The sequence below is a fragment of the Rhinatrema bivittatum genome, chromosome 6 (assembly GCF_901001135.1).
Source record: "Rhinatrema bivittatum chromosome 6, aRhiBiv1.1, whole genome shotgun sequence".
NCBI classification, from domain to species: domain Eukaryota; kingdom Metazoa; phylum Chordata; class Amphibia; order Gymnophiona; family Rhinatrematidae; genus Rhinatrema; species Rhinatrema bivittatum.
Window position 1 is genome coordinate 270128201 of NC_042620.1, and position 16213 is coordinate 270144413.

General features: G+C 42.2%; 1 protein-coding gene across 2 annotated transcripts in view; it reads left to right on the forward strand.

Annotated features, from left to right (window-relative positions):
- Positions 1-11630: 11630 nt before the first annotated feature.
- Positions 11631-16213, forward strand: part of CLIC2 (chloride intracellular channel 2) — a 54573-nt gene continuing 49990 nt past the window's right edge. The window contains exon 1 of one of the 2 annotated variants that reach the window (XM_029607182.1): positions 11631-11996. In XM_029607182.1, the coding sequence (XP_029463042.1) occupies positions 11940-11996 (57 nt within the window). In that variant the 5' untranslated portion in view covers positions 11631-11939. The remainder of the gene's footprint in view (positions 11997-16213) is intronic. The other variant, XM_029607183.1, reaches the window with a different exon arrangement.

Sequence of the window (16213 nt, forward strand, 5' to 3'; positions counted from 1 at the left end):
AAGAAGGACACTTTAAATACCTACCACTAAGTTGTACTGCCACAGTATTTTGCAACTAAGAATTCTCTGCACTTATCCCATGCTTTCTTGAAGTCTGTTACCATATTAGCCTCCATCATCTGCTCCAGGAGGGTGCTCCATGTATATACCACCTTTTCTCCAAAAAATATTGGTAACGTTGCTCCTGAGTCTATACTCCTATGACTCCTTGTTGTAGAAAGCTTTTTTCAATTGAGAATGATTTACTTCTTCTGCATTAATACCTTTCAGGTTTTTTAATGTCTCTATTATTTCTCCCCTGTCTCTCCTCTCCTCAAGGATATCCATAAGTCTCATCTCATAGGACTTTTGGTGCAGAGGTCATACCATTTTGGTACACCTTCTCCAGATCCTGTCCACTCTATCTATATCCTTCAGAAGTATGGCCTTCAGGACACAATACTCCAGGAGAGTCCTCACCAGTAGTCTGTACAATGGCATAATCAATTCTTTGTTTTCTATTAGCTATGCCTCTTCCTGTGTACCCTAGCATCCCTTCACCTCTGACTACAGCTTTGTCATACTGTTTAATTACCCTGAAATAATTGGATGTCATCATCCAAAATCTCTTTCCTGCTTTATTGTTATTAGTATTTCCCCCTCGTCATGTACCACTCCCTCAGATTTCTACATTTCAAATGCATAACTCTGCATTTTTTTAGTATTAACACTTCGCTGCCAAGAAGCTGACCTCTCCTTGATCTTTCTTAAATTACTTTTCATACCATCTACTCCCTCAGGCATGTTCAATCTGTTGGAAATTTTGCACCCCTTCATGTCTTTGTACTATTTGTCCAATATATGTGCACACATTTTTCTGCAGATTTTAGTGTCATTCACAAAAAGACAAACTCTTCCTCTTAACCTCTCCACAATATCTTCTATAAATTTGGAATCCATACAGAAAGGGATAAAGCCTGAAAGTTCTGTAACAGACCCAATACATTTCAGGATTGGTTAATTTGATTTTTCTAAAAGGTAAGTGTTAGGATTTCACCTGCTACATAGCTTTATCCTATGACACCTCCCCACCAGCAGAGACCCTTAGTATGCCTCATCCCTAGTCTTGTCAAGTTCCTCGTCACTGCTCTTGTCATGCCCAAGTTCCAGCCCTATGTAAACCAGATTACCATAGTAGCCTTGTCTTCTCATGCTGTCACTTCTGGCTCCATGACCTGACCCTTGTTCTTGTCTTGTGGCCTACAAGCCTTCTGTCTTGCCTTGACTTGTGGCTTTCGGGCCTATCTTTCTTTATTCCCTGTCTTAAGGCGTTTGGCCTTTTCTCTTTTGTATCCTGCCTTGGGGCCTTCGGGCCTATTCCATCTATTCCAAGCCTTGCTGTCTTCAGGCTTCTGTGTTTTTTGTTCTGTGTTTCCCTTGTCTGCCTTCTCTAAGTCGGTCTTGTCCCGTCTGTTCCAGTCTCTAGTCCTGCCTGTACCAGAGTCCTGTCCTTGCTTTGTCTTATCCTTGTTTTGTCTAGTTCTAGGTCCGGCCTAGTGTCCAGCCGTCTGCCTGGTCCAGCCTGCCTAGCCTTGTCTGCATTGTCCAAGCCTTGCCTGTGTGGACTTACCACTATGATTTACTGCCACTGCAGAGATCTACTGGCCCCCCAGAAGCCAGGGGCTCATTCTGCGGGGCAGGGGGCTGGCTAGGCAGAAGACCAGCCCTTCTCTTGCTCCTAGTCCTGCCTTGCAGTCCCATGCCGCTGCCCAAGTGGGTTTCCTGGGCTCCGGGGCTCGTAACAGAAAGAGATGTTGCACCAGCAGAAAAACAACAGCTGGAAATTCCCAAATGTCAAAATCTAAGGAATTCCTGCCTGGGTGTTACTTGATTGCTTTTCACTGAGTCAACCTCACAAGCTTTAAAGCACACAGTCTACGTTATTTACAGCAATGGTTTTTATGACAAATAACACCATAAAACACATTTAATATATCAAAACAGAATCAGATTCCTGTATTTGTAATAATAGTATTTATGGGTTGGATTTTTTTTTTTACATCTTATCAGCATAATAAAGCAAACATTTTCCAAAAAGGAATGAATGGTTGAAATTCTTTCTGAAGCTGGAACTGTTACAAAGATCAGTTCCTTCCTTCCCTGTTTTCTTTCAAGATCTTGGCACGCAACTGTGGAGGAAGAGGAAAGATATTTAAATGTATTTGAAAAGATATTGCAATAAATGTAGACAAATTATTTCTAGATCACATGAACAGTAGTCCCCTTTAGTCTACAGTGCCCCCAACCATATCTCTGCCCAAGCTCTCATTTTAGTTAGGCAGTCTACCTGTATAATTCCAGCACATTGTTCTGTGATCTAATTGCCCATCATAATTTCTAGGTCTGTGATGGATGGACTGTAGGATCGTTGGGGTTTCTCAGACCTATGGAATCCATGTATAGACCATTCCAGCTTCAAAGTTATGAGAAGTGGCTGTCACAAGCTTTTTTCACCCCTGTACAAGTTTGTAATTATACCTTCACATTCCATAAACAATGTGCCTCCTGATTAGGTAGAATGGAAAACCAATGATGCTTTCGTTGAAATTTCTTTATATTTGACTCTGTTAATCAAGAGATATCACCTAATTACTTCAAAGATAAAACACCTACCAGTCTATGATTTGCCATGCTCTAACAGTTACATTTTTAAAGGGCCGCGCGGGCATCCATGTGCACACAGTTCCCCGAGCTTGCACATGGACGCACCGATTTTATAACATGCATGTGTTGATGCACGCATGATATAAAATCGGCTACCCACACGCACATGCGTGCAGGTGCTGACTTGTGTGCACAAGAGGGGGGGATTTTAATTAGAAACTCACAACGATGGGACAAGGCCTACCCTATTTCCCTCCCGGTCCGCTCCAATAAAGGAGTGGAGGAGCAGGACCAGCAATTGCAAAATGGTGACCCTAGTAAGCAGACTCAGGATGCGTGCATACCAGTTTCCGTGATCTGTGATCCATGACTGAGGGCTGTTACATCAATGGCTGGAGCAGATGAAAGTAGAGGGGAAATGGTTCTCAGAATATAAGGGGACATTTTCAGTACCTACAGAGACCCATGGTTGCATATGCCCAGTACAGGCCAGTTCCTGCAAAGCTAGAAACCTACAGAAGCAGAAGGAAGAAACAAGGTCAAAATTCTAAAACAATTTCTGCAAAAAACCCAAACCATCCCATTACCAAAATAAAGGAAATAAGATTACTTTTAAATACATAACAGATAATAAACCCAGATGACTAAAACAGTGTTATTAAGAATACAAGAATGACAATGTTTTAACTTTAAAAATGAAGAAAGTATACAGAATAATATAGGTCCTGATGGATCATTGGGACCAGAAGAGGACTTGGTTGGTGGCTGGTGGCTGAAGACGATCAGTGGATATGGCTTTGCTGAGTAATTTTGGGGTGTAAAGTTTAGGAAAGAGTGAAATTGTGGGTAAATTAATCTTTAGATCTGGGCACCATTGTAGAAAATACTTTGTGCAGTACCTAGGTCCGAGGTGGTGATCAAAAAAGCAAACCGAATGTTAGGAATTATTAGGCATGGAACTCCCTGTTGAAACTGCACCTAAACTACTGTGTGCAGTTTTGGTCACCACATTTCAAAAAAGATATAGTTGAACTAAAAAAAGTACCGAGAAGGGCAACCAAAATGTCAAGGGGGATGTAATGCCTTCCCTATGAGGAAAGGCTAAAGAGGTTAGGAGGTGGTTGAGGGGGGATATGATAGAAGTCTATAATATCATGAATGGGACAGAATGGGTAAATGTGAAATCAATTATTTACTCTTTCCAAAAATATGAAAACTAAGGGACACCACATGAAGTTAGTAAGTAGCACATTTAAAACAAATCATAGAAAACTCTTTTTTACTTACTGTATAATTAAGCTCTGGAATTGTTTTCCAGAGGATATGGTAAAGGCAGTTAATGTAGTTGGGTTTAGCAAAGGTTTAGATAATTTCCTGGAGAAGTCCATAAACTTTTATTAACCAGATAAACTTGGGGAAAGCCACTATTTATAACTGGGTATTAACAGCAAGGGATCTGTCTTCTATTTGGGATCCTAGCAGGTACTTGTGACCTGGATTGGCCACCATTGGACCCAAAATATTGGGCTTGATGGACCTTGGTTTGACCCAGTATGGCAATTTATATGTTCTTATGTTCTTAATAAAAATACAGGTGAATGTTTGTTTTACAAACTGATGGAAATTAGAAATACATTTAACTAATATTTAAAAAATGTTTTAGTAACCCAAATCAAGCAATAGTTGAATGGAAAATACAGCTGTGATCATACATTTACATACCCTGGCAGAATTTCTAAGATGTGTAGCATTTTAAGAAAACATGAGTGATCTGACAAAACACATCTGTTATTTTTAACGTGTTTCAAATTAATATCAATATCAAATTGTAAGTGATATCTTTTTATTGGGCTGACTTAATACATCTGTAACTAGCTTTAGAGAACTGTTTTATTTCTGCTAATTCAAGTGGGCTGCTAACAAGGCAACTATGAAACTGCGCATAAATCAATAAGAAGCTCCCATGATTAAACTCTTCGTTATATGGCACGCTTTTCCAGCCAGAGAGTTGAAACAGAGCTATTATACAGTGTGGAGCATTACAGAGCAGACAGGCTGGACCCAGGGCAGGCTAGTAATTCAGCACTGCCTCCCCCCTAGTAATCTGGTGCCTCCCGCAAAAGACACTCCAAACAGGATAGCATTATTTATTTCTTTAAATTCTAATACTAGTGAAAAGAATAAATATTTCAAAAAGGCTGACAAATAGAACATTCAATAATTTAAAACTTATATATAAATATTTTAGAATTTCTCAAACACCAATGTAATATTTCAAAACAGCACAGATCAAACAATACTCAATATTTAATGCTAATAAGGATTTTAAAAAATTCCATTACCCTCCATTCCTGGGAACTCTCTCAGGCTCACACACATTGTCACTGTTGACGCACTCTCTTTCGGGCTGACACACATGCTCATTCACACACACACATATTCTGTCTCATGCTCACACATGCTCACGGTTTTACAGCATAATTCTTCCTTGTACTAGAAGGTACAGATTGAATAAAGAACAAGTTGGACTGCTACAGACCCTGCCACAGAAACTACAGGCTAACAGAACACCTCAACTCGTCCCGCTTGCAAAACACAAACAGAAGCCCACCAAACACAGAATAATTGAATAATTGACCACAAATTAGAAAGAGAAATATAGAGAAAAAAGATGAACTGGAAATGCCAAAAAGCCAGACTCTGCCTGCAGTATAACACCAGAGAAATAAAAACCTTTGCATTTTCCCTGTACTGTAAAAGATATAGAAATATTCAGATACACATTTACCAAAAATGACACAAATTCTCCCACTTCCCATTCTCAGAGAAACAGAAGCAATAGCAGCCTCACTCTCCTGCCCCAGTCATCTCACCTCCTCTCTCCTCCCAGCACCCAGTCCCTTCTCCCCTCTCAAACCCCAGCAGTCTTTTCTCCCAGCCTCCTCTCCCCTCCTAGATCCCCCAGCCTCTCTCTCCTTCCAGACCCCAGCAGTCTTGCTCCATAGACCCTTCTTCCCTCCCAGGCTCCAGCAATCTTGATCCCCAGTCCTATCTGCCCCCCAGAACCCAGCAGTCTTTCTGCCCAGCCTTCTATCCCCAGTCAGTCCCTTAACCTTCTCAGACTTCTCAGTCCCCAGCAATTTTGCTCTCCAACCCCCTCCTCTCTCCTCACAGACCTCCCAATCCCCAGTCCTCTGTTCCACTTCCTCACTCCTCCTTCCCCTCTTAGTCACTCAACCTCCTTCCCTCCTAGTCACTCCCCCCTCAACATCTTCCCATCCCTCCTAGACACTCACCCATTGGCATTTTCCCTTCCCTCTAATTTACTTGCCCCATTGCCAGTGATGGATTTAGGATTTTGTTGCTCCTGGGCACAGATGGTGCTGTTGCATTACCCCCCCCCCCCCACACACACACACACACAAACACACTCCCCTCCCCCAACCCAGTATGGTCAGACAACAAGGACTAAGTCTATGGCACAGCCCCACAGTTTCTTGTGGCACCTCAGGGGTAGATTATGTAGCAAAAAATGTGAAAATTCTGAAGCTTTAGGATGGTCCCAATTTGCTTCCAAAGCTACTCACAAAGCGGGACATATTCTAGACCTAACATTTGCCAATACAAGTAACTGTCTAAACAATACCTCTCACACAATATTGCCTTGGTCAGATCACCAGTTAATAAAGGTGGAAATCGCCTTCCTCAACCGAACTCATAAAAGTATAGAAAACAATCAAACCTTTACCTTCAGAAACAATAGAAAAATAAGCTCCTTGAACTACATCAAGCCAATGCCTCCAAGGCATTTGATTCCTGGGATCAGATTGTCAATGACATAGCTGAAAATCTCAGTCCTGTCCAGACAAAAACTATTAACAATGAAAGGAATACCTCTAAACATAAGAAGCCCTGGTACAATGATGATTTAAGACGCATGACACAGAACCTTAGAAAATTAAAGAAAAAATGGTGGAAACGCCCATCCACCGAAGCCCTAGGAAAATATAAATCTCCCCTAACAAAATACTGCACACCAACCAATAAAGCAAAATAAGATCACTATGCTAAACAGATTCACGGGGTCATTTATAATTCTAAATTGCTCTTTGATGTTGTTAAAAATTTAATTAAGAACTCATCATCTTCCATCTTGAAAAACTATAACTTCTTAAAGGCCATTTGCAATGAATATGCCACATCCTTTTTAGACAAAATCAATAGGTTGAAAACTCAGTTCCCTGTCTGTTCTCCTACAAAAGCACCTGAAGATCCACTTAGCCTGGTTAAGTGGTCCACATTCAACAGAGTAAGTAATCTTGAAATAAATGAAGTCATTACTAAAATTAATCCCGCTGTTCACCTATGTGACCCAATTCCTGACAGTTCCTTGAAACAAGTACATGGAGTTATCACTCTGACAATCACATCCTTAATTAATCACACTCTCTCAGAGCTCTTCTTAATGCAACAGTTTTGGTGCACTCTTGAAGGAAAGAGGTAAACCAGGCTAGTGCAGGGCCAGTGATTCCAAAATTGTTTAGCCAGGAGATGATGATACTATGGTCTTCCATGTTGAAGGCTGCAGATAGATCAAGGAGTATTAGTAGGACTTGCTGACCATGGGTCCAAGCAGATGCAGAGTTTGTCCACCAGGCTTATGGGTATTGTTTCTATGCTGTGATGGGGTCAAGAATCCTTATTGATAGGAGTCTAGAGCATTTGTGATGAGCAGATGGTTGGAGAGTTGGATTTGGACTGCTTTTTCAATGATCTTGCTTACAAAAGGGAGGTTGGAGGCAGAGCTGTAGTTGTTCAGGTCATTTGGATTAAGGTTGGGTCTTTTCAGTATAGGTCACACTATTGCTTTTTAGGAAATTTGGAAGGTGGGCTCAATAAGTAATATATTTTTTATGGTATGGATGAGGTGTAGGTGGCCGGATTTGGCTTGCTGGATCAGCCATGGTGGACACAGCTCTTCTTGGTCCAAGAAAACAAACTGGTAGCCTATCCAAGATGGCTGACAGCAAACACACAACAGGGTAGAATCGGTAAATGGACTTTATTATCTCTTGCCCGACTCTGGCCGAGTTTCGCTATACAAGCTGCTTCAGGGGCTTTTATGACTATAGATGCCTTCTGGGTAACTCGAATTGGCTCAGGTAAGCACGGACTTCGTATGCACTGTAATCCCAAACCATCAAACAGCGAACTGACATTATTCCAAACGGCACTCGCGCATTCGCTTCTCAATGAGAAGCGAATGCACGAGTGCCGTTTGGAATAATGTCAGTTCGCTGTTTGATGGTTTGGGATTACAGTGCATACGAAGTCCGTGCTTACCTGAGCCAATTCGAGTTACCCAGAAGGCATCTATAGTCATAAAAGCCCCTGAAGCAGCTTGTATAGCGAAACTCGGCCAGAGTCGGGCAAGAGATAATAAAGTCCATTTACCGATTCCACCCTGTTGTGTGCACAGCTCTTCTTGGCAGGTAGTCACTTTGAAGGTGGAGAGTAGGAAAGTCAATGTCATCTTTCCACAGTTGGGTAAGGTTTGAGGGGGAGTGCAGTAGTGCTGATTGCTGTTCTTGTGTTGGATTATCCATTTGTGTCCTATCTAGTTCAGATCAGAGGTTCGTGACCTTTACAGTGAAGAATGTAGCCAGCTTGTTTTATTGGGTTTTGGTTGTTAAGGAGAGAGGGTAGTGGGTATGTGGCATTTAGAAGCTTGTTTATGGTTTGGAACAATTCTCTGGGTGGATTTTCCACTTGGTTGATTGTCCTGCTGTAATAGTCTCCTAGCTTTTGTGAAGGTATTGCAGTTTATTGTCTGATCACATCTGCATTCAGTTCTGTCTACATGGGATTTTGTTTTCCGCAATTTTCAATCCAAGTTTCTGCCAGTTCTTTTTAGTTCTTTTAAGGCAGTTGTGAACCAGGGAGTGGGTTTGGCATTATTGATACAGGGTGGTTTTCCAAGAAGGTCTGTGTTCTAATTTTCAACCAGGTTGTTCATAGTGGGAGTTGTGGTGGTGATGGGTTGCTCCATATTGCTTTGAAGTGTGTGCAGAAAGGATTGTGGGTTTAGGTGTTATTTTGGTGAAACCTATCTTAAGGTTGTTTCTAGACCTACTTTTTGGGGAGAGAGTGGGCACATTTGTTAATAAAATACTATCTATGTTGCTATATAGTTTACACTTACTCTAATTTCCCATCATCCTTTTAGCTTGGCAGGTCCACCATTTTGATTTTAAGCATAATCTGTCTCCAGTTATCATCTTACAACCAATAAGGAAAGAGGAAACGAGTTTAGGGGTAGTGACTTTCTGTATAGAACAACAGTTGTTGCTCTAAGTGTACCCCAACCCAATTTCTGATTGCAAAAATGTTGAAGGTTTGGGGGAACATTAAGAGAACAGGAAGTCAAATCGACAAAGGAAAAAAACAAAAAAGCTAAGAATAAATGAACTTAGCACTACTACTACTTTGAACAGTTTCACATCTCTCTAATTTAATAACAGAAGCTTAATATTCTGTAAGATGATATATAGTTCTCTTTGTCTTGCAGCACTGACTGAAGGGAGGTTGATTGATAAGAAGCCAGGGAGGATAACTTATTTCCACTGGCCAGAATGAGCCGAAGTTATTACAGGTGAAAAATCATACAACAGAGAGACCCCATGACAATTCTTCCTCTTCTGGAGAAAGACACCCCTACCACCACCACCATTTTATATTTCACTAAATATTCTTCTTTATTCATTTTCTCCTTCCTAAAATTCCCCTTACTGCAATGAGAAATTACGGTAAGTCATATTCCCACTGCTCTATAAAACTCTTTCTTAGCAGCTCTCAAATATGCAAAAGTATCAATCAGCATCTTAACTGTGGTATCCCAAACTGCTTTGAGGTATAATCAGTTATTAAGTGTGATGTGGCAGCCACTTCCTTGTTCCCAAGCCCATTCTAGTCTCCTGCTGCAGCAGACTCGGTCTACAATACGCAGGTTTTGGCTTCAGACCTGTATGACTCCGTTAGTACTCTGTTTCATTAAGGAAAACTCAGTTTGGGCAGCCAGCATGACACAAGAAGTCCCCGCTATAGCTCAGGCTCCTTTTTCCCATTAGGAGCCTCTCAAGCTGCCAAGTCACACAGTTCCAGGAGGGAGATTTTAGGCCAGTTCTGGATTTTTGACAACCCTATCATGATGCATTCTGGTATCTGCAATGCAGAGCTGCCAACGGAAATGATTTTTAAGAGGGAGATATTTACAGTGCACACCCTTGCCACTTGTCATCCTAGCCCCAGCCCACACCCCAATGGTCAGTTCTACACTTTCCATCTTGTTGCATGGCACTTTTGGAATAGACTTCCCATTTTTGTTTTTTGGTTCAATTTCGGGAGGTGTTTTTCCCACGAATTTCAGTTCATGGAATGTTTGATTTGTTTCATTCATGTAAAAAAGCAAACATTAAAATAAAAACAAAATGGTCAAAAAAAAAAAAACCAAACATGGCCTCTCAAGGCCTCCCACCCACTCGGAAAAATTCCAGAGCCAGGATCCCCCCCAGTCCCCATTTACCCGATCTGGTGGGGATCTGCCTGTGAGGCCTAAGCCTAGGCCCATGCCAAAGCAATTTACAGCAATATTGTACATCAAAATGGTGCTGTCCACTGGCGTGAATGCTCCCGAGTTAAATAACTCTGGCGTGACCCCAGCAGATGGCGTCAGTTGAAGAAGAAAAGAAAAGGATGTCGGATGTTGTTGAAGCTGTTCCGAGACCTGGGATCCAGGTCTGGGCCTGACCCTAAGCCAAGTCCCTGGTATTGGGACCCAACTTCCAGGTCAGGCCTCAGTGTTGGGCCTGGATCCAGGCTCCAGCCTAGGCCAAGGCCCAAGTGTTGGATCTCGGCCTCCAGGCCAGGCCCTGGCATTAGGCCCTGGGTCCAGGTCAAAGTGCCAGCATTGGGACACTGCCTCCATACCAGGCCATGGTATTGAGCCTGGGTCCAGACTCCAGCCTAGGCTGAGGCCCAGGTATCAGGACCCAGCCTGGCTGCTTCCGCAGATACCCGACGGATCACGTAAGTTTGTTCAGTGAGGAAAGAAGCAGAAGCCCCAGTGTCAGTCTGGACCTAGGCCGAGACCCCAGTGTCATGCTCCGGCCTATACCACAGCCCCTGCTTTGGGCCACGGCCTATGCCCTAAGCGAGGCCCCAGCCTCAAGCCTAGTTCTGAATTATTCATTTATAACAAATGCAACGAATAAGGTTTGTTTCATTCGGGGGCCCCCCAAATGAAACGAATCTGCCTTATTCATTACATTTTGCGCATTTGTTTTAAACAAATGCACCTCCCTACTAAAACGGGTCCTAAGTTTGTACCTGAGACAATAGAGGGTAAAGTACTAGAAGCTACTGACACACCTTCCATCCCTCACCCCCTCCAAAAGTAACACACATACACATCAGCTGGGCTTATCCAGAGCAAAGTGCCCTTGTTCCCCCAGCAACTTCTTTGTGGCTATTATTCATGTAGTGTTTTAATGAGATGTACAGTAATATGATCCCCTTCTGGGGTACTCCAGTATGTATAAATATTTTTATTTTGTTTTATTGCATTAGTTTTAATTCTTTTAATGGCAAGAAATGATTAAATTAACTGGATTCTAAGTGTTATACTTCAGGTATGAACTCTGATATTTCCCAAAACCTAGTTTTTGTTTCTTTATTTCTGGAGAGGGGTATCAGTTTTTCTTTTTGGACAGGATATGAAGATAAGTGACCTCAAGTTATGAAATCTAAAGCACTTCCAGTCCATTTCCTGAGATAACACTGCTGGCTTCTCCGCAGTTACTGTAAAAGAAATGGGCAGCCTACGCTGGGACATGACAAGTCAGTACGCCGAGGTTCGAGGGCAGCATCTGGTCTGTGCGATATTTGGAAATGGAGCCTTGTGCATGTCCTGTGATAGGCTCTGCTGCTGAGTCATCTCATGCCTCTATGGAAATACCCTCTCCCCCACACACACACACTAATTCCATCTCCCTCGCCGCGCCTTGCCTCCCCTCCACATGTACATCCACACACACACACACGCTGCCCCTCCTTGCTTCAGAATTTAAAGTCAACAAGTGGAAAACAAAATAGCAGGAGAAGTTGGCAAGCACTAAACTAGAGGATCCCCTCCTTTCCTACTGGAACTCCGCCTGGTTCCCTCGGAGGCTGCAGTGGTTGGAAAGCTGCAGAACCCTGAGAAGCTAGATTTACTGGGGAATCGTACGCAGAAGGAGGAAATGGCGAGTCGATGGTCCAACTCCCTGAAGGATCCAGAAATTGAGCTTTTTGTGAAGGTAAGAAGTGAATGCAGTGCATACAGCTAGAATGCTTTTTTTTTTTTTTTTAACTTTTATACATAAGAACAGCTCTGTAATAGACAAAGAAGGACTTGAAATGGAAGAAATCCTTGTACTGGTGATTTGTGCAAAAGATTTTGTCTCATGGGCTGAAAATGTTTCTGAAAAAAAAAATATTTTCATCTTAAAAAAAACTTTCTGAATCAGAACAATAGATGTGATTCAGAAAGTTTTTAAGAAGAAAATAGACAACGATATATGTCTTTGGATAGTACAAGATGTTCAAAAGGGTTTGGTTATCCCTTATTTAAATTTGGAAATATCTTTTATCAACTTAAATGCTGCATTTTCTCTGGGATAATACTTCTAGAAGTTTCTTTTGAATATCCTTTACCAGTCTCCGAAAACAAATACTTCCCATCACACAGCACATACACTAAGTATAGTAACAGAAGTAAGGACCAGGCTTAGAAGAAAGCATAAAAAGTTGAGCTTGCAACTTCATGGCCTATGATCTGGAGTCACAGCTGTTCAGTTTGGATGCAGGAGAACTTTATGGGTGCTACAAGGAATAGCGTTAATGGCTCAGAAGAAAACAGGGTCTCCTTTGAGCCAATACTCCACCAATGGCTAGGCATGGTGTTTGGAAGCATTGTACAGCTGAGGGGGTGCCAGGGCTGAATTTCAACCATGGTTGTACTACTATTCTCCCTGTGGAAAGGATCAAATTACCTATTTAAGCTCAGAAAAACAAGTGCTCCATTACACTGCAATGTCTTGGGTACAAGGGCTAATTATGCAAATAGAGGGATAGTAATAACAATAACGGACCAAACTCAGGTGACGCCTGGTATCAGAGTTTATTTTTCTGTATTCAGTTTTTGCAAGATCAAATCATGCTGTTACATTTTGGGGCCTGGAATTTTGTGGCGCAATTTAGTTTTGGTAACTAGAAAGATTTTCACAGCCTGTGGGTGAAAGTGGGGGCAATTAAATGGGCAGAAACATATTCAGAGGAAAAGGAATGATCGTTTTTCTGTAGTTTTGCTCCTGCCCACGTTTCATCCTGACAGGATTTGATGGAATCCCCTAAAACAGGCCAAATTTAAGGACTGATCACTGGTCCCACTGCACCCTCGCATGTCTTGTAATCTTTCTCAGCATTTCTCTTGTTGTACACATTCACATGCTTCACATCAAAGGCAAAATAACTGAATAGGCCAAAGGGTTTGTCATATTCCTCCACATTTTGCACATTTCCTGAAGCAGAGTTATTTTAAGATGAATCCACATTCAGTGGTATGTAAATGGGAAATAGGTGTGTCTTATTTAGCTTTGCTCTAAGAAGCATTTAAATAAGATGTAGGCTTTTTTGAAAAAAATAAAATAAAAAACGGAATGACTTCTGGAGAGTTTGTGCTTATTTTTCCACTTTTGACTTGATAAAGCAATCTGATAGCAGCAAAGGCAATCCAATGACGTTTTTCTTTTTTTGACACAGCTTCTCCCAGTGGAAATAGTTCAAGGAATGGTTCAGATGTATTTAATTCTGGAATTTTAAAAAACTTTTAGAGTTTAATATCTTTCAAAGGTGAGAGTTTGCTGTGTAGGCAATCCTTCTCAAATCTGTACATACCAGTATCTACTCCGGAAAGATGGAAAGCTTATAACTTAAAGGAGCACATTATTTTGTTGGGTTTCCGTTAAAACTGATTCATTCATTTTATTTTCTAATATTACAGATGTTTTGGTTTTTTTTAATTAAGTTTCAAATAGCAAGTTTGAAGCCAACTGCATGGAACAACCATAATGAGTATTTTAAATGGAATAATTGTATTTATAAAACTACAAACAAAAAAAAATGGAAAATCTGCAAATTCTTTGCAAACCTTCTGCAACGGTGACATATCCTGAGGTCTAGCAATATGTGTTGGAAAAATAGGATCCTAGTGCTTTGTTTTAATATTTATAGTGTAAGTTTACATGCCTCTGTGTCATTTGCATGAGTGTTGAAATTTACAATTAAGTACAAAGGAAAGAGTTTCTTGTACATTCAAAATATTAGAGGTTTTTGCAAATTTTTAAATCTCATCCTTTAATCTGGTATTAGGTGTTGCATTTCTGCATTTTTTTCTGCAAGTGGATACCACATTTTGCCCGGTAACAAGTTGATTCCTAGTCTCGTGCTGTTTGTCAATTTTAGACCAGGGAAATCAATCATGCTGCCCGATAAGAAGAAGCAAAAGTGAAAGAGAAAATGTTCTCTCTTGCTTCTAGTTGGTTCCAGAAACCCCATAAGATACCTCTCCCCAACTCTTGGCCTAATAGTTTTATCTTGCCCACCCCCAATACAAATTAAGGCCAAGCTCCTTCCATTGGCCAGAGATGTGCAGCAATATGTGGAGAATGCAAATTAGTATGCTATGCTATGATCCCCGAGCTATAGTCCTTGAGGCTACCTGACTTGAAGGCATCATGAGATGAAATATTTTCCATCCCAATACATTCTGCAGGAAAATAAAAAAAGAACTATTATCTCATGATGGAATACACTAGGTCAGCAACTCAGTAGTACCCACACCTTTCAGTGTTCTGCAATATAAGGCTTGCCATACTGGGTCAGACCAAAGGTCCATCAAGCCCAGTATCCTCTTTCAACAGTGGCCAAGCAAGGTCACAAGTACCTGGCAGGATCCCAAGGGGTTATTACGTTCTGTGTATTTGTAGACCCTGGATCAGGGTGAGAGCTGACTCCACCCACAGGGAGGAGCCCTGTGGGGGGACTCACCACGATAGGCATGGCCTTAGCTCAGACTGACACAACAGTAATAAATACATTTTGTTGCAAGAAGGTGGTGGTGCCACTTTAATTAAAAAAACAACAACAAAATAACAGGAAAATAGAAAGGTCAAACAGTGTTCCGATACATTTTAGTTAAGATCTACCAGTCTTGACCTGCTACCCTTTGGGATTGTGGGAAGTATTGAACGAGTGGATGTGACTCGGTTATTTGCGCTTTCGAGTGGTGGAGGGACTGGGGGGCATTCCATGAGGTTGGCAGGTGGCACATTTGGGACTGGTTGGAGAGGGTTCTTTTTCACTCAACGCGCAGTGGAGCTCTGGAATGTGTTGCCAGAGGATGTGGTTGGTGCAGTTGGTATAGCTGGGTTCGGAGGGGGTTTGGATGGGTTCTTGGAGAAGTCCATTGATGGCTATTGATCGATTGTACTTGGGGAGTGGCCACTGCTATTGATTGCGTCAGTGGCATGGGTTCTTCTTGGTGTTTGGGTGGTTGCCAGGTTCTTGTGGCCTGGTTTTAGCCTCTGTTGGAGGCAGAATGCTGGGCTTGATGGACCCTTGGTCTGGCCCAGCATGGCAATTTCTTATGTTCTTATGTAATAGATTTTATTATTCTGGAAATATAGAGGATCCCTCCTAGTGGGATAGATAAACACAGTCCAGAGATATAGATGACTCATAGATGACATCCCCGGTAGTGGTCCACGGAGCAGGGTACACAGGGGAATCCCTCCTTAGCTGGAATCTCCTGTAGGATCTGGTAGTGGCCCGCAGTGTGGAGTACGTCAAGGATCATAGGAGAATAATTGTCAAGCAGGAGGTCAGCGAAGCTGTAGAGCAGATGATAGTCACTCTGAAGTGTGCGAAGAAGATTGCTGAGGTGATCACGGTAGTGGCCCGAGGTACGGGGTACACCGGAGGTTCCGTCAGCAGAAGATAATGAAGTCACAAGGCTGAACCAGACAAGCCTGGAGTAGGTAGAGAGATTCCAGGCAAGAGGCCCTCCAAGGAGTGGATGGCCAGAACGCGAAAGGCCCCCGAGGAGCGAGTACATAAAGTGTTCGTCTCTGGTCAGGAGCGAATTCAAGTAGCGAAGGGAAGGTCTTCGAAGAAGTGGAATTCAGCAGGAAGTCCTTGCTAACTCGTAGGTAGCTCGGACCTGGTAGGTAGCTCGGCTGGTTAAAATACATGCAGGCAGATGATGTCATGCGGAGGGGACGCCCCCAAGGTTCCTGCCATGACGTGTATAAGATGGGGCCTGGCATGCATGCGCGTGCCTTAGGTAATGCCCGATTCAAGATGGCGGACGGGATTGCCCATGCCATCCCAGGAACGCTGAGGAGAGCGGCATGAAGAGGCAGAGGTCACCAATTTTCAGAGAATTACTGGTGCAGGAAAAAGGAGGTGAGCAACA